Source organism: Bactrocera latifrons, unplaced genomic scaffold, assembly GCF_001853355.1.
Source record: "Bactrocera latifrons isolate USDA-ARS-PBARC rearing strain unplaced genomic scaffold, ASM185335v1 scaffold_74, whole genome shotgun sequence".
Taxonomy (NCBI): Eukaryota; Metazoa; Arthropoda; class Insecta; order Diptera; family Tephritidae; genus Bactrocera; species Bactrocera latifrons.
In genome coordinates, this window is record NW_017537423.1 from 532,214 (window position 1) to 556,637 (window position 24,424).

General features: G+C 35.0%; 7 protein-coding genes across 10 annotated transcripts in view; 5 read left to right on the top strand and 2 right to left on the bottom strand.

The window, feature by feature from the left end:
• Positions 1-840, top strand: part of LOC108976212 (dopamine N-acetyltransferase) — a 5,816-nt gene extending 4,976 nt beyond the window's left edge. The window contains exons 3-4 of the mRNA XM_018945154.1: positions 135-404; positions 591-840. Of these exons, the coding sequence (XP_018800699.1) occupies positions 135-404; positions 591-764 (444 nt within the window). The 3' untranslated portion in view covers positions 765-840. The remainder of the gene's footprint in view (positions 1-134; positions 405-590) is intronic.
• A 1,316-nt stretch (positions 841-2,156) lies between these two features.
• LOC108976214 (protein GUCD1) lies at positions 2,157-3,699 on the bottom strand. 2 transcript variants are annotated; one of them, XM_018945158.1, is made up of 4 exons: positions 3,589-3,699; positions 3,058-3,529; positions 2,756-2,841; positions 2,157-2,693 (listed from the first exon to the last, which is right to left on the bottom strand). In XM_018945158.1, exons 1-4 carry the CDS (start codon positions 3,593-3,595, stop codon positions 2,605-2,607), a joined length of 654 nt encoding a protein of 217 aa, XP_018800703.1. In that variant the 5' UTR covers positions 3,596-3,699; the 3' UTR covers positions 2,157-2,604. The 2 variants fall into 2 exon arrangements, with proteins under 2 accessions (XP_018800703.1, XP_018800701.1); XM_018945156.1 differs by having other exon boundaries at positions 2,756-2,889; positions 3,589-3,698.
• Positions 3,700-3,730: 31 nt separating this feature from the next.
• On the top strand, positions 3,731-4,097 carry LOC108976215. The gene has a single exon (XM_018945159.1). It carries the CDS (start codon positions 3,812-3,814, stop codon positions 4,022-4,024), a length of 213 nt encoding a protein of 70 aa, XP_018800704.1. The 5' UTR covers positions 3,731-3,811; the 3' UTR covers positions 4,025-4,097.
• Positions 4,098-4,427: 330 nt separating this feature from the next.
• On the top strand, positions 4,428-5,710 carry LOC108976213 (eukaryotic translation initiation factor 3 subunit F-1). Its single transcript, XM_018945155.1, has 3 exons — positions 4,428-4,630; positions 4,711-4,857; positions 4,940-5,710. Exons 1-3 carry the CDS (start codon positions 4,519-4,521, stop codon positions 5,521-5,523), a joined length of 843 nt encoding a protein of 280 aa, XP_018800700.1. The 5' UTR covers positions 4,428-4,518; the 3' UTR covers positions 5,524-5,710.
• Positions 5,711-8,200: 2,490 nt separating this feature from the next.
• On the top strand, positions 8,201-8,727 carry LOC108976249 (keratin-associated protein 19-2). The gene is made up of 2 exons (XM_018945202.1): positions 8,201-8,255; positions 8,321-8,727. The coding sequence occupies exons 1-2, from the start codon at positions 8,244-8,246 to the stop codon at positions 8,618-8,620; spliced, it is 312 nt and encodes a 103-aa protein (XP_018800747.1). The 5' UTR covers positions 8,201-8,243; the 3' UTR covers positions 8,621-8,727.
• Positions 8,728-8,987: 260 nt separating this feature from the next.
• LOC108976259 (ribonuclease Z, mitochondrial) lies at positions 8,988-12,022 on the bottom strand. Of its 2 annotated transcripts, none has more exons than XM_018945224.1 (4): positions 11,895-12,022; positions 11,166-11,817; positions 10,331-11,114; positions 8,988-10,277 (listed from the first exon to the last, which is right to left on the bottom strand). In XM_018945224.1, the coding sequence occupies exons 2-4, from the start codon at positions 11,805-11,807 to the stop codon at positions 9,148-9,150; spliced, it is 2,556 nt and encodes an 851-aa protein (XP_018800769.1). In that variant the 5' UTR covers positions 11,808-11,817; positions 11,895-12,022; the 3' UTR covers positions 8,988-9,147. The 2 variants fall into 2 exon arrangements, with proteins under 2 accessions (XP_018800769.1, XP_018800768.1); XM_018945223.1 differs by having other exon boundaries at positions 11,891-12,022.
• A 378-nt stretch (positions 12,023-12,400) lies between these two features.
• LOC108976260 (tyrosine-protein phosphatase corkscrew) overlaps positions 12,401-24,424 on the top strand; it is a 62,608-nt gene continuing 50,584 nt past the window's right edge. Inside the window, exons 1-3 of one of the 2 annotated variants that reach the window (XM_018945231.1) lie at positions 12,401-12,552; positions 13,610-13,797; positions 13,868-13,994. In XM_018945231.1, the coding sequence (XP_018800776.1) occupies positions 12,539-12,552; positions 13,610-13,797; positions 13,868-13,994 (329 nt within the window). In that variant the 5' untranslated portion in view covers positions 12,401-12,538. Of the gene's footprint in view, positions 12,553-13,478; positions 13,542-13,609; positions 13,798-13,867; positions 13,995-24,424 lie in introns of those variants that run through there. The other variant, XM_018945230.1, reaches the window with a different exon arrangement.

Here is a 24,424-nt window from a genome sequence, read left to right on the forward strand (position 1 = left end):
GAGATGATAAAGTTAAACAAATAAAATAATTAATAAAAAAAACATTAAAAAAATGAAAATTGAAACACATAAAAATAAAAAAATGGTTAAAATAACATTTAGTTTAAACAATAATATAAACTCTATATTCATAGATCGCTGGTGTGCTGCTCAACGGTGTTGTCTATCCGCAAGATATCCTGCAAGCTCACGAGCGTATCGAAAACAGTGATGATGAACGCTATAAGAAAATATTTCGTTTATTAAATGAGCATAATCTGCGCGCAAATATATTTGGAAATTTCAATGTAGCACGTGCCTTTGAGGTGCGTATGCTTTCGGTGGATGGACGCTTTCGTGGACAGGGTATTGCTAAAGAGCTAGTGCGGCGTAGCGAGACAATTGCAAGGGATTTTGAATTTAAGGTGAATGAAAAATTTCAAATTCAACAATTAATTAATTATTCTAATATTATTTTTACACATATACATATATACTATAATTTTAATAAGTGAATACTTTTTTATATTTTTTATATAATATTTGGATACATATGAATTATTACATATATATGTATGTATGATTTTTTATATTAAAAAAAATCTTTGCAGCTCATGAAAGCCGATGCAACAGGAATTTTCTCACAAAAAATTCTGAAATCAAATGGTTTCAAGGTATTGAGCGAATTCTACTATGATAAGTATACAGATGAATTTGGTAAGCCCATATTGTTGGTGGAGGCACCGCACATTAAATTGCAGCTGCTATACAAACTGTTGGAATAAGGTGCATATAACAGGTATGAAAAAACTAGATGAGTATAAAGTGCAAGAAAATTAATAAAAAAAAATATAGTTATAATACAAAAATATATAATTAAGCAGAAATAATACAATAATAATAAAAAATAACATAACATCATAAGAATAATAAAAAATATATAATACAAAAAGTTTTAAACAGAATTATAATAATGAAAAGTAACATAAAATTATTTATTAAAATCAACGTTTCAGGAGAYGTTTTTACTGTTTTTTCACACCAAACTTAATCGACGACACAGTATTCCACTAATACTGAATAAATTATGTAACACAAAAAGAGTAAAACCACTATAACAACGTAGTTATTTATAATAATAGACCGCATTAAAATAAATGTATATTAATGGCGCAGACAATTATTTATAAGAAACACATTTTTATTGCCATAATCGCATATATATATTATTTACATTAGTATGTAAATTATTTATTAACCTACTTTAGTGCAAAAGCCAAGCATGTAGGCTATAATTAAATATAATTTCATATACATATACACAAGTATACATACATATATAYATATATTTATTAAAATATACGAAAAATATTATTTTCCAAAATTTTTAATACAATAAATACATACGCACTGGTTAAATGTTGCAATAAATACTTTATAACCGCGACAATAAAAGAATTTTGTATGCGCGATATTTCTACTTTTCTAGCTGGAAGTACGTATGTACTAAAATAAAGATATAAATTATACTATTAAACGATAAAAACATACAAATATATGTTTAAATATATGTAAGTGCATGAGATTTCGTACAAATGCGTAGGTACAATTGTATGTAGCGTGCAGACTGCAAATATCTAAATAATAATTGTTACCATAAAAATGTGTTATGAATAAAATAACAAATATTGAATACAGCTTAGAAATACTTTAAATAATTGGTAACAGATAATTTATAAATTTTTTAAAAATTCGTTGCTTGTGTAGAACAACATACACATAAATAATAAAATATTTGTTTGTAATAAAACTATAAATAGTTATCCTATTGCGTTGTTTACTTAAGTTAAGAGCTTCGAAATTTTGCACATTTTTTGGCACAATCAAAATATTTTTTACATCATTAACTTCAACAATTGTTATTTTGTAATGTTGCATTAAAATTCCCTAATATTTTTTAAGTTTTTTTTGAGCGTTTTTCTATTATAGTAAATGCTTTAATAAATTTAAATTAGCAACTCGTCATTCCTTTCAATTTTCATAATTATATAAGTGTATATTATGTTGCTTACTTTGTTTTGAAAATATACAATTCTTTATACCGTGTTGCCCTTTAACACGGTACTTTTTTTAAGACTATAAACATGCACATACTTGGTTTCAGCAATTACACATTATTTGCACTTATTTTATCACAATATTTAGCTTGCCACCCTTGACAAATACAATTTACGCTTTCTGTAAAATTTAAGTTGAACGTGTCTTCCGTAGGCTCCTAATACTTGAACAGGAGGTTAAATGAGTTATCCTTTTGCTAGTTTGCTGTCTCAAATGAGCAAAGCCAGGAAACAATTACGCAGAGAATACTAGAGGGACACACAAGCAGACGCAATAGTCGATAGAACTAGTCACTAAAGATCAGAAAAATGCTTTTGTTAAGCCGGTAACAATAAATGCGTTGGTTAAAATATTGTAAATGCTGTGTAACAAGTAACTGTAACGCGTAATTTTTTCATATTAAATTGTAAGCGATATAATAATATCAAGCGATACGTCCCTCTAAGTAAATATGATAGTAGAAACTTTAAATAATTTTAGCAAGTATTAGTGTTAAGATGATTGTCCTTAATTTCGAAAAATCAGTATGACATCCTCATCTGTGCCATAGGCTTTCCGCGCTACATCCATTGCCGCCACAGTGCAACGACAGACATCTAAAATAAAATAAGTGTTTGACTTACTGCTTTAAATTTTATATATGTAAGTAAAAACTTACGTTCGTCCTGTACTTCCGGGTTGTGATAGAAAACCAGTTGAGATTTTAAATCGTAGCCACATAGTACAATATAATGTCCTGCATAACTTTGGGGTGTGCGTGTATTGTTAACGATACAAGAGAGTTGGAAACAACTTCAAATGAGTAATAAGAAGAAATAAATGTATTCAAATTTTGTGAAAAACTAAACAACTTTAAAGGGTGCAAAGTAGAAATGAAAATCAAATTAAATATACAAAATATCCTCGCAATTCTTGCACAAAAAATCTTGCCTTTACTACTGCCACTCCCACTCCACTTACCCGAATTTCTCCAATACATTCTTTTTACAAATTTCACACGTCAGTAATGATGCGTTGGTCAATAATATCACAGGCCCACGTCTACCTAAATGCTGCAGCAGCTGTTCCATTTCTATTGTACGTTGTTCGACGCGTACACCATTGAGACGCGCTTCTTGAAACTTGCGCGTAACGCGTTTTTCGTCCTTATTGATAATTTTCGTATAGTAACTATGTTCACTGTAGCTTGGATCGATACCAAGCGTTTTTGTGTAGTATTCGTGACGCACTTGGAAGCGTTGCAGCAGGAAGCACAAATCTATTGTCCAGGTGCTGGAACCAAAGCCTTCCTCCGCACATATTTTGTCGAAATCGTGTAATAGAACTTCGCGTTGTGATGTCGACAGGATCATGATGATGCAGGAAATGCCACAATCCCAATTGAACCGTTGCTGATAGTGTGTTAGGTTGTAGTGTTTCTGATCAGGAATAGCTAAAATATGTCATAATATAAGGAATTATACTCTATTATAAGCTATTATAGCTATTTACTCTCCATATTATCGTGGAATTTTGGAAAAGGTGCCGAAATTACTGAGGATTTGTTTTTGCTAACCTCTTCTGCTACTTTTGCGGATTTTATTTGATACTGTCATTCAACTACTTTTCTTAAAAGAAGAAGTGTTGGCAACCCCACAAATGTGCATTGACAGCGAAAACAGCTGAGAACGATTGTTTTATAAATCGGCGGTAGCCAAATTAAATTGTAATAAAAATGCAAAAGAAACGAGTCCGTGTAAGTAATATATTGGATAAATTGCATCGCGGTGTAGTTTATACCTGTATCGGTGTTACACTCTATGGAACATTTCTACTAGGACTGCGTGTGCATCGATACCTTACTGTTGTACGGCCCCAGAGGCAGGCGGAGCAACTAAAGATGATTGAAGAGGAAGGCATTGATAAAGCTAAAACCATAACAACATAGAATTATCTTTTAATAAGTCTATAAAATGCTAATAGTTGTATTTGTTAAATAAATGTTGTAAAGAGTTATTCCAGTCCCAAAAACCATATCATTGAGAGATATAGTGCTGACAAATATTTGTCAATAGTACTCGGGTTTTGATGATGTAATAACCCGGTTATTTCTAAATGCGTGTAGAAATTTAATTATTAAAAAATTCTTCATCAGACAAATAAATCTCCTTTTTATATCATTTTAAGTGCAATAAGGGGTCTAAATAGTTTTAAATATTTAAAATTATAGATTCAAAAAACGGTGCCTAATGTAATAGATCAGGTCAGCAGCCAACACTGAATTAAACAAAAATTTGACAGCTTGCTTTTTTTGTGCCTGACATTCACACTTTGACATTTGTCACTTTCTGCTTGATTCGTTGACAAGGGTCTTTTTCGCTGCTGTCCACTTTTTACTTTCTTTCGCATTTCATTGACGCATAAATTGGCATCGTTGTGAAAATGTCGGGCTTAAATTTAACCGTACGTGTGCATCCTGTGGTGCTTTTCCAAGTTGTGGACGCTTATGAGCGTCGCAATGCAGACTCACATCGTGTTATTGGCACATTGCTTGGTAAGTTGTATAAATATGTTGAAAAATGATTGAACTAACCACGTTTGACTGTGACGTCGTCACTCTCACTACATTTACAGGTTCCGTTGATAAGGGCGTCGTTGAGGTCACAAATTGTTTCTGTGTGCCACACAAGGAACACGACGATCAAGTAGAGGCTGAGCTTAGTTATGCATTAGACTTGTATGATCTAAACCGCAAAGTGAATCCCAATGAAAATGTAGTCGGTACGTATTTATAAACCTAACCTCACTTTCCTAATTTCTAAATAGTGAATGCTGACGTTTTCTCTATTCCTTAATTACACAGGTTGGTGGGCCACTGGCAATGAAGTCACTAACCACAGCTCGGTAATACATGAATATTATGCGCGCGAGTGTAACAATCCAGTACATTTGACAGTCGATACATCGTTACAAGGCGGTCGTATGGGTTTGCGCGCTTATGTTTGTATACAGCTGGGTGTACCTGGTGGCAAAACAGGTTGCATGTTCACACCAATACCCGTTGAAGTGACCTGCTACGAACCAGAAACTTTTGGTTTAAAACTGTTGCAGAAAACCGTTGGTGTAGCACCACCACATCGCCCAAAAACTGTCTCACCCATGCTGGACTTGGCACAAATTTCTGAGGCATCTAACAAATTGCAGGGCTTACTCGAACTTATTCTCAAGTATGTAGAGGATGTCATTGCACATAAGCAACCGCCAGATAATGCTGTGGGACGTCAGTTGCTCGACCTCATAAATTCCGTGCCACACATGTCACACGAACAATTTACACAAATGTTCAATGCCAACGTACGTGACCTGTTAATGGTTATTACATTGTCACAACTGATCAAAACACAATTACAATTGAACGAGAAATTGACTTTCCTGCCAACAAATTAAATGTAAACAAAACATCAATTAAAAAAGTAGTTTAAAATTTGTAATCACATAATTTTGGTCGCGGCAGAGAGTTGTAAAGGAAAGTAAGGGCGCGCAGAAATAAAGCAAAGGTTTAACAATGACGGAACATAGAAATGTTAGTGAAATATTTAAATATATTTGTATGCTGCGTGCAAGAAGGAAAAAAGCTGTGTTATTTATTCGCCGTTATTATATAAATTTATCCAATTGTAAATCGGGAGAAAAGGTAAATACTGTTTTGATTTTTGTTTAGAATTTCAATTTTAAAATAATTATTGTTGCACGAAACACCTCGCGATTTACATAAACATTTTTTTTTTAATTTTTATGTAAGCATATTTATGTCGTGATTAGTGTTCACGGAAGTTTTAAGTGCATAACAACTAAAAAAAAAACCTTATTTGTGTAATTATTTGCGTCTAACTGCGCTCAGAGTAGAAGACAATCACAACTTCTTGTAACGCCCCTTTGCCTGTTCACAACACCGCTTGCAGCTCAGAAATGCTACACAAAGTTGCAAAGTGTGCATTTGTGTTGCTGACAGAGGCCTGTTCCACATAATAAATTGAATTTTCCAATAATTGCATTTGAATTTGTGCATAGACCTTAAAGATTTTTTTATTTTGCGAAATCTCATAATAATAACAACAATAACAGAAACAAATTGAGTAAAAATGTGCATTATTGCCACACAGCAAGCGGATAATTTCCCATGCAACTTCATTTTTAATGCGCCGCATTGCATCAAACGCTAAGCGTTGTTGTTGCGCTAGGGTAGGCGATTGATGCACAAGTGGGTGGTAACCCAACGGAGAGTTAAAACGTGCGGAGCAATAAAAATAGTAAAGAAAGAAAATAACGAAATTACCAAGCGTTAAGTGCACAAAATGCATAAAAGCTCTGCTGCATTGGCATTATAACATCAACTATTGCATCTACACTGACAAAATTCGCTTTGCAAACATACTGATGTCAAGGTCGTACGACCAACAGATGAGTAGCAGGAAAACCAGCTGCCAGCCGGTAGTGGGTCGTGCCAACAGTGGGTGGATTGTGTCTTTACAAAGTTGCACAAATGTACATATATATACATATGTACGTTTGTAAACTGGTCAGTTCATTCATTATTACCCGGTCTGTTGGCTCGCCGATAGGCGTATAATTTAACGATTTCTTCATATCAGCTTGCAACAAACGATTTAGAATAATATAAATCATGCAAACATTCAATCAGCAATAGCAATCAATAAATATCACAACAATAAAAGTATGTGCATTGTTGCAACAAAACGATGGTATATAATAATTATAGCTTTAGGCAAAATGTAAGGTCAATTGCATTGTAAACCGTTATCTTAGCTTAGTAAAGCAATTTATGAGCGATACAACAATTAATTGATGGCTGGTAGCAGTTAGCCAGCACGAACTATTTTTTGCTTGTTGAAAATTACCAATGAAAATAAACGGTTTATATGACAGCTTGTAACCGTTAAACGAAAATTCAAATGTTACAAACCGTTACTTGATTAAATGGCCCAATTTGGTAATATTTCACATTTTAATATAAAATGTAATAAGCCCAGCTTCTGGTTTACTTTTGTTTTAATTTTTGCACAGTTTATTATGTCACTCGGCTTGGCAGGGGTAATTGGATATTTTTGCGTCATCAGCAGTTGTCACATAGGCCTTAAATGAAATGAAAGGCGGCATGGAAAATAAATATCCACCGGTACCCGTTCAAAATATTATATTACAATAATTGCTAGTGTTATATTAGTAAAAGTACATATGCACATGGCAACAACCAAAACTGTACTCTCCCAATCAAAGGCGGCAAATGGGGCAAACCAAGTCAAGTGCTGATATCAATTACAAGCTAATCCATGGTATAAATGATTAGAAGCGCTTGCATGTGAGGGGAGTACTTTTCATAAACATTCAAATACTTTAATTATTTTTTATTTTAAAGTTTTATCTTTGAATACGAACTATTTTTTATTATCAACTGTTTTTTTATATTTCCATGTTTTATTTTTTTTTTTGAAAATTTTACTTAGTTTTTATTTTAAATATTTCAAATATTTATTTTTCTTTAATTCAACTATTTTTGTTGTTGTGTTTAAAAATGCTTCTTTTCAAATATGTTATATTTTTATTCAAATATTCCTAATCCGCTAAATGTTGTTGTTGTTGTTGTTGTTGTAATGGCAGAATTTTGCCGAGTTGACAGTTCTTGGCCGGATAAAAAATCCGGGTCCGTTTCGAAGACCCGACTGTCGTGGGAACGGAATGTCGGTGTAAAATCAACGCATACATAATTTAACAGAAATTGCAATTAAATTAGGCCTAGATTTTATTACTCCAATACTAAATGATCCATGATTCCATTCTGCACCTATATAAATATTATCAATGCTTGAGATTAGTGTAACATGAGCAGTGTGCGCAACTGCGGGCGTTTTAAACTTCTTTCAAAGGGTTCATACCGGCGAACTGTTTCTAACTTTACCTATGCGCTTTCTGTTGCTGTTGTTGCCTCATTGTTGTGCTACTAAGTTACGCAAAGCGCGTTGCAAGCTTACCGTTGCCGTTAATTCGAATTTTTCGATATAAATAGCTGCCACAGCCAACGAGAATGCATCAAAGTAACAGCAGCAACAGTTAGTGTAGCATCAGTGTTAGCGTCGCAAAACATAAAAATGAAATATCTGGTGAGTTGGACGAGCAGGACATAATAATTACCTACACAAACATTTGACTAACTGAGTTTTTTCAGCAAATTTTCTTCCTCGTCATCATTTGTGTGGCGGCATGCCTAGCAGCGGTTGCCGAAGCAGAGGATGCTAGTGCCTTGGAGGAGAAAAAAACCAACAAACGTGGTATCTTCGGCTTCGGTTATGGACACGGCTATGGTCACGGTTATTATGGCGGCTACGGTGGCGGTTACGGTGGAGGCTTTGGCCATTACGGTGGTTATCCACATTACGGCGGTGGTTATGGTTTCCACGGTGGTCCAATCTACGGTGGACATGGCTACTTTCCTTACCATGGTGGTTACTACGGCGGCTATCATTAAGTGGCACCAGAGCACTTACATTTATAATTCAATTGCATAGCTTAATATCGACACAAGCGCCATGAGGTGTGCCAATATAACGGTTATTGTTTGTGTAAAATTTTGAATTTTCAACATAAAATAAATATTTTTAATAAAAAAAAATACTATGCGCCCATTTATCTATAAAACATCAACTATGTATACAACCTAACAAAATTGTAAAAAAATTCGACAAAATCTAGTAAATATTGTGATAAACAAAGTCAAATGCGATTTCTACGAGAATTCAACTTACATAACTGGAACACGGATTTTTATACCGCCAAGTACTGTCAACTCGGTTATAACAACAATAATGGTTCGGCAACAATTAATACTCTTTTTTAACAATTTTATACACATAAGCATTATATATTTGCGTATGAACTAATTTTTGCGACATCAGTACGTCTAGATAGCTAACAAATAAATTTAGAATTTACAAGCGTAACGAGATAAAAACTAATAACATTGGTCACGAACTTATGCCAAATATTCTCTTCTCCTCAGTCCGCATTCAGCAATTTCCGTTTCCGTTCCAATTTCATTTCCCGTTTCAACGCCTTCTGTTCCAATTCCTCGGCATGCTCGGCAAAGAGCGCATGCAACGCCGGGTACATGTAATGAAATTGCTCCAAATCACCCAACGTCACTTGCATATTATCAAAAGCTATCGATACATTACTCAACTGTGGCTGCGCTTCGTCGCCGCCCACTAGTTGCTGCATGCGTGGCAATTTTGCGTAGCGTTGTGAGAAATGCGTGAGTATTATATGTTGAGCTTGCATTTCGCGGCCCTGTGCAATGGCCTGCGAAATAGTGCTATGCATTTTTACTTTCGCTTCTTCGATTAAGTCATCTTCCATGGTGGCTTCATGTATGAGCACAGTGGAGTTGCGTCCAAGCTCGACCAGATCGCGACAGGGCATTGAATCGCCACTATAAGTGATTGTTATTGGTTCACGGCCATCTGTTGGCGCTGGCAGTCGGAGACAAACACCAAAGGAGTGCGGACAATGACGCACCAGGCAGGTGCCGATTGCATCAATGCCGAAATCAGCGCGAGTTTCACGTAAAAGCATTGGTTGCTCCAACATTTCGGCATTGCCGATGAGCATATAGGTTTGTGCAATATTCTCAATGCGCTCATTGTAGAAGTTCAGCCAAGGTTGTATTTGTATGGGTGCAAAGAGCAATACTTTTTGCTCTGCCTGTGGCACTTCCGCTAGTTGCAGCAAGCGCTGTCGCTCATTTAACAAGCCAATCAATCCGATATGATGATCGGCATGCAAATGCGAGATATAAATCGCTTTAAGATTACGCACAACGCTTTCAGCACGTGTTTTGCCATAGAAGCGCACAATTTGGCCGAGTGTACCTTCGCCACAATCGAGCAGCACAAAGGAATTTTCGGCTGGTTGTATCATAATGGCGCTCACATTGCGTGTTTTATTCGGTATGCAGGAGCCGGTACCGAGAAAAGTAATTTTGGGGTATTCAGTTGTACAATTCGGTGCAGGTAGCGTTTGTTGAATATCTTTTAGTTTGCTGAGTAATATCGGAAAGTCAGCGAGCGCCTGTGTTTCGCCAATATATTCACTGGGATTAAGTTGTGCTTCCGCGCTGCGATCAAGACCTACAAAAAAGTATAAATTAAAAACGTACAGTGATATAAAATATCAAAGTTACCCTTCCGTGGACGCAAATGAAAGTTTGTCAACGAGTTTATATTTGTTAGCTGCGTTTCATTTGCGTCTTGTGCAGTTTGTGTGCCTTCTGCCACCTTCTCCTTTTCGCCTAATTTAGTTCGCTTCAATTTATTGCTAATATGCAAACTGCTGCAGGCATCTTTTGCCTCGGTGAGCAGTGGAAATGTACGTGTATTCAATTGATTTAATTGATATTGTATGCGATGCGCAGCTACATAACCAGAAAAGTTGTTTTGCGGCGAATTCAAATATAAATGCTGTGTTCGTGGCGTGAAATTCTCCATGAAATCGCGATAGCGGTTGTTTTCCAACATTTCGGCCGGCGTAAAGTGCACCACCAGCGCAACTTCATTTTCCACGTCCTGTTGCAGATTGCGGAATACATCCACTTGTGCTTGTAGTGCCGGTAAATACTCAGCTGTCGGTATATCTAAGAACACAAAGGAGAGTGCTGTTTCACTGGGCTCACTCACGTCCTTAGAATGCACCACGGTGCCATCGAGCAATGTAACATCGAAGCCATTCTTCAGTTGACCCAACAGTGGACCAGGTGGCACACCACGTTCAACACATTTGACCAAATTAAGCGGGCCTGGTCGTGGTTTAAGCTTGCATATGTAAGCAACCACCATTTGATTCTTGGCATCTATCATTTGTGTAGCATTTGATGTGGGCACTAATGGCTGTTTATAAAGCGGCACATACTTGACGCTCATCACTGCGTCTTCAAAATCTGTCGATTGTGTGCAATCACAAGTATTTATCTATAAAAAAAATGTATTTGTAAACGCATGCAAAAAATATGCTACACATACCTTCAGTGTTTTCAGTACGACAAAGCGTTTCATGCTGTGTAATATGCTATCCAAATGTGGTGGTCCATGCAGCGCCATTTCCTTTACACCTGCGTCCTGTACTGTTAACGCTAAGCCTGGGAATCCACCCACTACCGGCCAAGTGTTGCGCGTCACGAAAATGTGTTCTAAACGCGCTAACTTTGTTTTGTGCTCATGCGCTAAACGCTGTGTCCCTTCACCGCAGTTAAACAAATAACGTGCCTGATCGGTAAACAGATAAATGGCACTTGGTGAACCATTAGCACCGGCACCGAGCACTTGTAAATTCACTATACCTGGTATATAGGGCGTTGTTTTCTTTTTGGCGGCTTGTAGCTGCTTTTCCCGGCGGAGCTGTGGTGGTGCTGGCTTAGGTTGTGACGTGCTAACACTTACTTTAGAAAGTACAGAGTTAAGCGCATCTTTGCTTGCACATTTATTTTCAATTTTATAATCATGGTTATTTCTCTGCTGTGCCATGTCTGCTTGTGTTTCCCCCAACTGTGTCACAGTTGTGCAGGGTGCTATTGGAGATTCCATGTGCAGGAATGTGTTTACTTGCGTAAATTGTAAAGTAATGACACGTGCAAAGCTACGTCGCAAAGTGCTGTTGAACAACATAAGCGTTTACCTGTAAATATGTTTTTTTGTTGATGATTTTGCAGAATCGTTTTTGATGAAATAAATAATCAACACGGTGTTACCTACAGTGCTGCTGACTTCTTCGGGTAAAAACACATGCGTCGCTGAAAGCAGCGTTTTGACATAACTTAACAGCTGTTCAAACTTTTTAGAGATGACAGCGAAAGTAAGTAAAAAAAAAAAGAAAAGTCTGCAAGAGTTCACCTCGAATGTTTCTATAGAAATACACCAAACCTTATTTGTTGTATATTTATTAGAACGTCCAATGCCTACTATTATTTAAATAGAACCCCTTTCAGCTTTATACAATAAAAAAATGTAAGCAAAATATCAACAAAAGTCTGTAATATCAAATTATATTTTTGAGCGTAATTTTCATTAAATGTGTTAAAATTTCTCCTTCCTCGCTACAGTGGTGAACTCAACTCATATGTTTTACTATGTTTGACAATTCACACGCTAGTCCGCAATTGAACATTCTCTATAAATCTGCATTCTCGAACTAAGGGGGGCGAATGCCAGCTCCAAAGCAACTAAAGTAAAAATCCACTTTTGTGTTGGTGTGCTAAAATAGAAGAAATATCAAGAAAGCAGCCAGTAGCAGAATTGAGGTTGAAAAGGGAAACGAAACCACACAAAGATAAAAGCTGGAACAAAAGTGTGTTGGGAGAAAAAATTTTCTTCGATATTGAGCTAAAATTCATTAGAAAATGTCCTCGCGAAGGTAATTAGAATATAAAGTGCACTCGGATTATGCTAGTTGACAAATATGGCGCTGGTATTTAGTCTAAAAACACGTTTCAAATGTGTACAAAAAGTGAAATTTTGCAAATTGGCATTGTACTCGGTTGACATATATACTGCTATACGCGATTACTTTGTGAGTACGCTGATGTGCGAACGCGGTCGCGACTGAGACCAAAGCCAATGCAGCTGGCTGGCTATCGGACTGCCTGCCTGCCTGCCTGATTGTCTAGCAATGTGTTGCGTTGCTGCTGTGGCCTTCTGTTGCTATTGTTGTTGCTGACTGCCGTGCTGATGCTATGCGTTGTTGCTGAGTGCATGCTGTCAATCGTTTACGTGTGTGCTTATATGCATGCATATAATTAACATGTGCGTGTATGCGTTTAGAACGCTACTGTCGTCATTACCACCACCACCCGCCCCCACTTAAGCGCGTATATAACCCCATTTGACGATTACGCGTTTGCCGCTTAGTAGCAAACAGACGGTAACAAATTTGATATAAATGTAGTGTGATGAGCATTGAATCATTAGAGAAATTAGAAGATAATAATGCTTCAAATACGTCCAAAAACTATGATACCAGCTGTGATGCGACATGGCCTCCCTCACGTTTTCGTTGAAATCTGATAAAATCGCTTGACAAACGTCAAAGATTACGCTTACAACATAGAATGTCCGTGCCACCCAAACTCCCACTTCCAGACTGTTAATAGCAGCTGCACACGACCGGCTTCACACTCGTGTCCTGTGCACACAGCTGACGAGACGACCAAAATTGTTGCTACACACACACACAYACGCATTCGCAAGCGATAAAGCATACATACAAAAGAAGTAAACTAAAGCTCGGGTATTAATACAGCTCCAGGATTTTTTTTACAGAAATAAAGCAATAAAAATGGAAAATACTGACTCCTATGTGAATTTGCAGGCAGAGAAACGTTTTGAGATACTACGTCGAAAAAAGTCATTGCAACTTAAACGTTTGATCACAACTACTTTGTTAATGAAAATTTTTTCTTCCACTTGTGTAGATGGTTTCACCCAACGATAAGTGGTATAGAAGCTGAGAATCTGCTGCGTGAAAAAGGCTTCGATGGCTCATTTTTAGCACGCCTCTCGTCTTCAAACCCTGGCGCTTTCACTTTATCGGTACGCCGTGGTCAAGAGGTGACGCATATAAAGATACAAAACAATGGTGACTTCTTTGATCTGTATGGCGGTAAGCGGCATTGTACCTACTCTATTAATATGAAAACCATATTTAATTTGCAATTGTATATTGGTTTTAGGTGAGAAATTCGCAACACTCCCTGAATTGGTACAATACTACATGGAAAATGGTGAGCTGAAGGAAAAAAATGGACAAGTTATAGAACTAAAGCAGCCATTGATCTGTGCTGAGCCCACAACCGAGAGGTAAGTGGCCAAAAAACATATCTAATTGATTTTTCGTATATAATGCGCGAAAAATGTGTAAAAGTGAGCAATAGTACAAGTGCTAATAAGCTATTATTAAAATAGTAAAAAAGGAAGAAAACACAGCAAAAATATTATGTAGCAACAGTGGTTGTTGCTTTTTATCATTTGTTTATTAAATGTTGTTTTAGGAATATAACAATCCCGTACATACATACACTTATTAATATTAATGTACGTAGATACATATGTATGTATATTCAAGTGTTGGCGTAGGTGGCGTATGAGTAATTCAGTTTGGATTTCGAAAATGCATTCACCAATCGCAAAGTGGCGAAATACCTACTTATATGCTATACATACATACCTACATACGTATGATACGTGTATTACAAAGTATTGAACTATCGAATTACTGTTTGATAAGCTCATAAGCTAAATAAGTATTATACATACATATATACAAAAGTCCAAGTCATTTCTTCATTGCTGATAAAGTGGCAGTGTACGAAGCACAAAATATGCCTTAAAAAATGCGTTATCGTGCATTTTTTATATACACCAATATATGATTTTTTATAAAAATTAATTAATTTGGATAAACAATTTGTTAAATTAAAAAGTATTTAAGCAAAACTTTATAAAAAACGTTTTACATCATCTAAGGTTCATGCTATTACCTAGCGCCTAAATGTAGGCTAGATTGATTGAATTTTGATTAAAAAAGCTTGCGTGTACTGCTAGCATAGCTTTCAGCTATATTCAAACAGCATAACAGCCAAATTTAACAATAATATATTAGATAATCTAATGGTTTGCCGACTTAAATATGCGCGTATAAATATATTTTCTAAAGTCTGGAAAGTCTACTAAACACAGTACTTAAATACTTGTTATATCAACTTCAACACCTTAAACAATAAATATTTGAGCAGCTTCTCTATATAAAGATATAAAAACCTATAAACTAACAAAAGTAAAGTTCAGCATTTACATAATATCCAAATTTTTTACTTACCAAAAACAAAAAAAAAAAAAAAAAAAAATCCCAAACAAAGAAAATACCGTGCCGTTTTATTTCTAGAAAAATGATTTTTGTTCTGTTGTAATTTTATATACCACTGATATACTGTATGCCTTCAGAAATTGTCTATTTTGTTTTATTGATACTTGATATTGGAGTGAACGCCAACGCAATCTTATGCGGAGCAGAAAAAATATTGTTTATGCAAATGTATGTGTGTGTATATATAAATTCTTTGTTCCATTTATTGTTCCATATTTTATAGCCCACATATTTGGCATTCGCGAAAATTTGTTGAACTTTTAAGTGGTGTACGCAAACGCTTTGTGCAGTCCATTGTCAGCTCTGTTTGGCATAAAATCTTTAACGAAAAATGAATGAAAAACATTGATGAAAAAAGTACCTAAAATATAGAGTGATAATCAAGACAAAAGCACAAACATTAACTGTCATTTCTATGCGCTTTTAAGGCACTTAATCGCGTAATTACTTTTCCATATTAGTGGATGATGACTTTCTTAAAATGAAATCTACATACATTTATTTTGGCATCGTCTCTTAAAAGTATACAAAATTATAAATAAAATGAGAAAGTTCCTAAAATTTTTTTTGCAAATATTTTTCACACTCTTGTTTATTTAAGGATCGATTTATAGATAGCTGATTGATTATTTTTTTCTGGTTTCTTCAATTTGGTCTGATTGTTAAATCTTAAAGAAAAAAATAGCAAAAAAGTTAAAAAAAAAACTGGATAAGAAAGTCTCCAAACTCTCCACTTATTGTCTAAGCTGAAGAAAATGCTTAAACACCTAATAGAAGTCATATAAACTCATATATTGTTTGGCTTGTAAAACATTTTTCAAAACTCTCCAAAGTCTACATAACATATTTACCATAATAAATACTGCTAAACACTTTTGTATAGACTATAAACCCAAAAACATTTGACATTGATAAAAGCAATTTATAAACGTTTTTAATGATTTGCAATTAATTTTCTCAATGCCTACAAACTCTACACACCTGCTGATAATTAGTTATTGTATGTATGTATGTATATTTCCCGCAAAATGTGCCCGTTAATTTAAACTAGTTTACATAACAATTTAGTATACTCACTACTGCTGTGTTTTAGTGTTTGATGAATTGATTCCTTTTTAGCGTAGTCACGTTTACATTTGCGGTAAAATAATAATTTCGTTAAATTTCGCCAAATGATTTATAACTCGCCGATGCCTAGATAACCGTTCATTCAACGTGGTTGTCAGCTTGAAAGGTGCAAAGCTTGCCTCCGCTGCTTTAGCGCGCAACGAATTGCTAACGAGCCGTCTTTCAGTTGCACTGTAGCCCTTTGGCATCAGCGCCACTAAGTCCCAAACGTTTGCCCTTGAAATGTTATGCGTTTGATTATCTAGCGATCGTTACATTTATCTGCCTGTCAAAACTGTTTAACTTTGCTAATTTTCAATTTAGTTTATTTAATGGAGCATTTTTCAATTTACTAATTCCAGTCACGTTTTTATAAACAATTTACATAAGCATATACATACATACATATTACATACATATGTTTATAGATGTATATATGCATAAGTATGCATGTGGGTATATAGATATTTAGGCCTCTGCGACGCGCAAAACAAGTAGAACTCACTCGCTACCTTAAAAAGGGTATTTTTTTTATTTAGTTGAACTAAGAAGGCGTGTTGATTTACACATTGAAATTTGTAACAAATATAATTATAGACGCCAATTAAATTTATAAAATCCCGACGAAATGGGAGTGTAAATTGGTTGTCGTGATGGCGATCATCTGAAAATGTTCCCAAGCAGCGTAGTGCTTACTATGTTAGTACTAAGTACAATTTCACATACAAATTGTGGTTACACAAACTCTACACATTTAGTTAGACGTACTTTTATAAATATAGGTATTGCAGTTTCCTACAAAATTTAGCGAGTTTTCAAATAGTTTTTTCTATTTAACAAATTTGAAGACCGGGTTGTAAGCAAATTGTGTTCCTTATAACTAATAGAATCGAATGTAAATTTAGAAAAATAGTTGTGCTTGGTTTTTGGCACACATCGTGCTAATTATGCAAAATTTTTAAAAACTCTCCAAATTTTTTTCTCAAAAAACGTGTATAAATTATCATTATTTGGATTACAGTTATTAATTTAAAATCTGGAATCACAATTGAAAGATTTTTAAAAAGTCTCCAAAATTTTTTTTTTTTAATTTATAAGAATTATTATTATATGGGTACCATTTATTAATTTAAATTCTTCAATGACACTTCAAACTTTCCTAAAATATATTTTACAAAGTCTCCAAAGAAATTAATATCTAACTTTTTAACATACATTTTTTTATGTGGTGGTGAAATAATTTCGTAAAATGAAAATAAATAGTAAATGAGATACATATATTAGAAATAGTAAATGAGATACATATATTATCAACCAGATTTGGAAAAATATAATTTCCCAATCTTCGCACTTCTTTCTCTCACTTTGATCAGACTCATAGGAAGTGTGTAAACAATTATTAAAATTGTTTTGTTTCAGAAGATTGTCACTGTTCGCCTTGTTAGCGAAAACAACAATTAGTGGCAATTTATGTGTCAAAATTAAACCGTTTAATGATCGTGTTATAAAATCAGTTGTAAATCAATTTTCTTATGAAATTGTTTAGAAGTTCTAAGCGCTGATTAATTTAGTTTACGCTTTTTATAGTAAACAATCATTTACCTGCATATGTATGTATATAATATATATAATATATATGTATATACCTCCAATGCCTTACTTGTACCAATCGGAAATGCCAAAACAAGTTTTTTTTGCAGTAAAAGTGAGGCTCTGTGGATCTATCAAATTTGCCATTTACCATCCTTGTACAAATTTCTTAATTTTTTAGCTTCGATCTGTTTGCAGTAATCTCTACAAAATTCATATATACAGCCGTTCCTTTCTTAGTTATGTCTGTACCAACGTTTCCTTACCCCTACGCGCTTGATTCCCACGAACAGCAGTCAGTGGCATAAATATGTTTTGCTGTCTCGCCATTGTGGTCACGTTTCCTTCTGACTGGGTATTCCCTACTCTTATATATGTTTTTTATTTCACCGTAATTATAGTAATCTTGTTGTGTTGCGTCTTATTATCGTTTGTGGCATTCAATTTGCGGTAACGTAGCGTGCTCTGATTCTTAAATTGCTTCAATGTTTCAATGCTCCGTTTTTGTTTGAGTCTTTTTTTCACTTTCATTGGATCGGAGTCAATGATTTGCTTGCTGTGCTTTATGCTTTGCCTTTTCTCGTAATAACTCGCAGTTCCTGTGGTCTGCGGCTGCGTCGCTAATTAGTCTTTGCTGATTGGTGAATGTTTTTTATCGCTTTTTTTATTTTCTTTTTTCCTTACTTTGGAATCCTTCGTACGTCGTTCTTTGCGTCTCACCTAATTGTGCTTGCTACTGTTTTGCATTTTTTTGCAACGGCGCCAAGCAATGCGTGTTTGAATTTAATTATTTTGGAATACCTGTGATTTTATGTGCTTCCCAGCTTACTGTAATTTGTATGGAAATCCTGTCTACGTTCTGTGCTTTTTGATGAAGATTATTTTTGGTTAAGGACTGTCATTTCTGCTTTCAAGCTGTTTATCTTCATTCTTTCGCTGCTTCTGAGAACATTCTCCAAAAATTTGATCTTCATTTGTGACTTGATCAAAAAAAAAAAAAATTCATTGTGAAGTCTATACTTAGTTTAAAAGATCTATCTAAGAACTAAAAAGCGCGACTAACTCAAAAATCAAAAACTATGCAGTTTCAGTGAGAACCCTCGCCGATTGGTAAGTTGTGATGACGTAGATTGTTGACGAATATCAATTGAAGGATTGGGGAGCTCGCCTTTTCCAGAGAATTCATATGATGGAACTTGTGGAACAATTTTAGTTCCCTGTGGATGATAACATAACTTGTTGGACTTGTGGGATGCCGCAGTTCTATGAAGGTTAAGAAGAAGAAATGAAGAGTAGAAAATAGACACAGTGTACATTCGTTGCCATTGCGTGAGAAGTTCTGAACTTTTTTCTTGGTACTTTTTTGTACTTTGCTTTTCGCGTCCAAATTGCGTCGTAGCATTCTATTCCCTCGGGCGTATGTGACATGCAACACGCTCTCATCGGCCTGTCATTGCAATGATATGTTTGTTATCTTATTTGTCGGGCGAGATTTATTGGTTCTTAACTGCCACAGTTTACGTGTAAGTTTTAGATATTTGCGATAAATTATTGCCGATTCTCAGCTGTCGCCTCTATTGTGCGTACTGCTGACGTATTGTATCGGTTGTACTATATCTACAAGTGTTGTTGTGCTCTGTGTAATACTGCTATATTCGTGTTTATATGTATGATGATATTTGACGTTCGCTTCTGGAGAACTGTTGTCACAGCCAACGTTATGGCACCCGTACGTGCATGGACTTCCTGATGCTTTTGGACATGATATTTTCAAAGAAAAAAAGTAAATGAAAAAATCTACATAAATCCAACAGCGTGAGGTGCCTGGAAGGGGATGGCGTCAGTCACCAGCAGCTAACAGTGAACGAAAGGTTTGAGTGAAGTTTAGACGCTGCTCAGGTGGTTATTTGAACCATTTATTTGAAAAGAATTTAATTTTTATATTTTTTACTTTTTTCTTGCGGTTCTTGCAATACTTTCAAGATGTTTTGCTTCAAAATATTTACACGTTTTCTTAGCGAGTTTTCAAATATTGTTTTTTTCTATTTAACTAATTTGGAGACCAGGTTGTAAGCGAATTGTGTTGGTTGTAACTTATAGAATCAATGATAAATTTAAAAAAATAGTTTTGTTAAGTTTTTTGTACACATCTTACTATTTATGCAAATTTTTTTAAAAAGTCTCCAATTTTTTTTCTAAAAAAATTTGTGTGAATTATCATTATTTGGTTGCCAGTTATTAATTTAAATTCTGTAATCACACATAAACAAATTTTAAAAAGTCTCCAAAATTTTTTCTAAAAAAATTTGTATGATTTGTATTTGTATATCATTATTTAGATGCCAGTTATTAATTTAAATGCTGTAATCACACTAAAAAAATGTTAAAAAGTCTACAAATTTTTGTTTCTCCAAAATGTATATGAATTATTGTTATTAATTTAAATTCTATAATGACATATGCATGTAGATTTTTATAAAGTCTCCAATTCTTTTTTCTAAAAATTTGTATGAATTATCATTTTTGCGATACTAGTTATGTATAAATTTAAATTCTATAATGACATATGTATTATAAGATTTTTAGAAAGTCTCCAAATTTTTTTTTCTAAACATTTATATGAATTACTGCAGTATTTTCAAGATTGCACAAAAACATTTACATTACAATTCTGCCCAAAGTTCTGGACGAGTCAACTCCATGCTAAGAAATTCAAATTCAGTACAAGTGTAATTCTCCATTGCAAAAATGTTATTTATAGCATTAAATAAATTTATGATATTACCCACTCTATCACGTTGCGCAATAGCTTGACGTCAGTCGGTATTACATTAAGATCCACAGGTAAAGATAAATAGTTGCTATTGATATACATTCGATCGTTAATCAGTCGATGTAAATCAGTTTTAGAAAAAATTGTGAGCTCATCCATTACTACTGGCGCTTATTTTCTGAGCGTGGAGCTTTGATTGTAAGCTTTGACAGTAGAAACTGTTGCTCCAGGAATACATTAGTATATTGCATTTATTGCGAGGAAAACTGCGGTTTAAATATATTACTGAAGGTTTTAACTAATTGCAATTTGCACGCGTTCAATATGAATCAGAAGCCACACCTACTGTTTCTACATACCGATTCAAATAGCGCTAGATCGAAAAAGTAGCCGGATAAGATCCGGGTGTATTCCGATAATGTTGAAGCTGATCGTTGCTAACCGCGAGTCTTTTAAAGATATGAGTATCATAAAATCAAGATGATTCTGCGTTGAATTTCTTTCTCTCGATGTTTCCATTCAAAAGGTGGGCTCCCAGCGCTTCTTCTGAATATAATTTTGAGACGACAGAGGGGATTAAAGCAGCCTGCACCTCTGCTCTAAATGATTATTCCGGAGAATGCCTTCCGTGACGCTTTCAATGTAACTAAATTGTTTTTAGGAGTTTTTAAAACTTTTCAATCTCTTAGGCTATATTTTTCGGTTATGTTTTTGGTCAGTGGTATTCAAGACTACAACTACAATAGTAGAGTTTATCGCATGGGCGACTCTTTAATTCGAGTTTAAAATAAAATACTGGACCGTTAATGTTACGCCTAGCATAGAATATCCAAAAGCTGTGTAAAGGTGGCTAAAAGCATTTAAAATTCCTAATACCCTTACTGTTCGAGACATTTCATAAGCCCGGAGCGCTGCTTAACTTAGACTGACTTTCTGAGTGTTTAAATTAATTCGCCAGTGGAGACTAAGTGCCACACCAAAAACACGCGAATTACCTACCGTATTTGTTCCAAGAATATCCCCAGTTTTCCACCATTATTTGCGTGATTTTTCGAAAATAAATAATTGTCTATATTAAAAAATCACAAGGTAACTTATGGAATTCAAAAACTCCCAAACTTCGCTTATTACCGACTCATCGCCTAGTCATGCGCGATCCGCGAATGTTTCTTCGCAAAATCACTTGTTTTAATTAAAATGACTTTGCTTTAGTTATTTATTTACTTTTATTTTTCTTGGGAAAAAATTAATTTTAGCCAACGACGCCACACGCTACATAACTACATACATACAAATTACCGACTCGAACGCTTAGTTCACACACTCTGCCGACACGTTCGGCTCACTTAGTCATCGATTGCGTACCATATATGTATGTCGTTTGTCAACTGCCCGTGTTATGTTTTGGCAATTGTCAAGCGGAAAGGCGGAAATATTTATGACCCCAACGTCATTAACACATTAGTTGGCCGCTGTCAGCGCGGCGCGTCAATAATACGCGTAATTACATGCTTCGCGGCAACGGGGCACATATTCCTGTCGTCATGCGCCGGCCTAAACAGAACGTTTCGCATGCATTCGTTGCCCCAAGCCGTGCGTTACGTGCAATTTTGTCACTGTAAAATGGCCGTTGATAATTTATGGGCCACAAAGCGAAAAAAAAAACAAAAAAGTAATTAAATTTTAAATTACAATAACTCATAGCTGCCGGTGATGTCCATATCAGCCGAAACTTGCGTTGTGCATATTTAGGCAATGTGTACATATCGTAGTCGCCACAACAATGCAAAAATTGTTAAAAATTTTATTTGCAACTAAAATGACATTTTTGTACAAAAAATATTTATTTATTTTTTTAGTAACTGTGTTTGACATGCAGTGGAAGTAAACAAATTTACGGTTAAGGCAAAAAATTCAAATTCTGTCTTGCAAGTTATTGCTTGATAGCCACTTTAACGCTAAAATACCATAAAATCTCATCATCTATCGTCGAGTTTGCACAATATCAGTCAAATTTCCATAATTTAGACAGATATGGTGAGAAAACCGAAAGAAGAAGGTTCAACTTGAGAGCTTGCAATAAAACTATGCCAGTATTCCACAAACGAGAAAGCGAAGCAAACAATTCGACCTAGACGAGTGAGGTTTTTCAGCTTACATGAAATAAGGCAGAATCCTTCGCATTAAAATGTTCCTATATTTATGGCCCGGTAATCATCTGCTTAGGTAGAGCACATGATCGAGTGAGCGCTGTGTTTAGCAAACAAATCATAGCTTTCATTCGTTCCAGAAGAGAACGTGAGAGCACTTTGCCTGATGTTTGACCGAGTTTCTTATTTTTGGAGACTCGGCTGTCCCAGGCTTTTATGCCGGAAAATAATTTATATGCCAGTGAAAGCTTAAAAGTCTCATAATATTATTTTAAAGCTGTACTCTCAATTCATTATGCGGAAAAAACATGAACGCTTCAAAGTCTCAAAAGCTTGCTAAAAAGCGATCATCCGTAAAAATCGTGAAAGCTATAAGGTTTCAAAAGTTTGTTAAAAAAAGCTTCAACATCTTAAAAGATTCAAAGTCTTAAAAGGTTTGATGTTCGACCGACTTACTCATTCTTGGATATTCGACTGTCTATAGCTGTGATAATGTTGAATCCCGAAAAAAATAATTTATATGCCAGTGAAAGCTTAAAAGCCTCATTATATTATTTTAAAGCTCTACTCCAAATTAAATCGCTCGCAAAAATCATGAAAGCTATAAAGTTTCAAAAATTTGCTATAAAGCTTAAAAATCTTAAAAGGTTACTATCGAGCCCTACTCTCAATACCCTAAATTCATTGCACGTAAAACGCCCGAAAGTTTTAAAGTTTCAAAAGCTAGCTAAAGCGTTTTAAAGTCTTGAAAGGTTATCATCAAGCTCTACTCTCATTTCCGTAAAATGTGTGAAAGCTTCAAAGTATCGAAAGCTTATTAAAAGCTTCTGTTCTATCTTTCTTCCATCAAATATGTCATTTTTGAGTCCTTTTACTCCATCAACTCTGCGTAATTTCTTTGCTCTCTACATTTTTTATACGCTCAATTAAATGTGAGTACTTTGACCTGCAGCCATCTCACCGTGTCACCAGCCATTACATGTGCATTACCGATTTCCCACAACGTGCCCGTAATTAATCAATTTTATGATTTTTTAGTCGACAATTTTTTTCGCCAAATTGATCACGTTGCTCCGCTGACATTTATGAAGGTTGTCGAAATGCGATTTTGCTAAAGTATTGACAATTACACTTGGAATGTCTTCCGTTGTGGAAACTTATGATTTTTTAAATAACTTTTAACAATTTCAATTTGCATTGCTCAGCGACATGTGCTGTTGTGGCTGACACCGTGCATGACCATTTTCGATTTTTTTTCGCCACTATGCGTAACACTGAACTTTAATTTAATAATTTCATTTAATTTACGGTTTATTAAATTCATATATTTGTCTGTATTGCTATGCCAGTGTAGTCGCTGCGATTTATTACTGTGCATTGCATTCCAATTAAGTGGATTTGCGTACGTAAATCGTGTGCTCTGCGCCTGCGCGGCGATTTATTACCTGTGGCTATAAAAAAAGAAATAAATACATATGTAAGATTATGTCTTAAGGTATAATTTTTCAATATAGATATATGTATGTTTTGTACATTTTCAATTATTATATATTTTCTCAATAAAAAATCTAAAAATAAATCAGCCGGCTGCCGGTCAGCACGAAATGACTTCCAAAACAAATCACATCGCGTCGTGACAGTCACCTAAGCACTGGCCAGGCACGGTGCCTGCGTTTCTTTTMTAGCGCCAACTAGCAGCCAGCTTCCCGCGAAATCACCATGTGACTGTTAGACTACATTACAT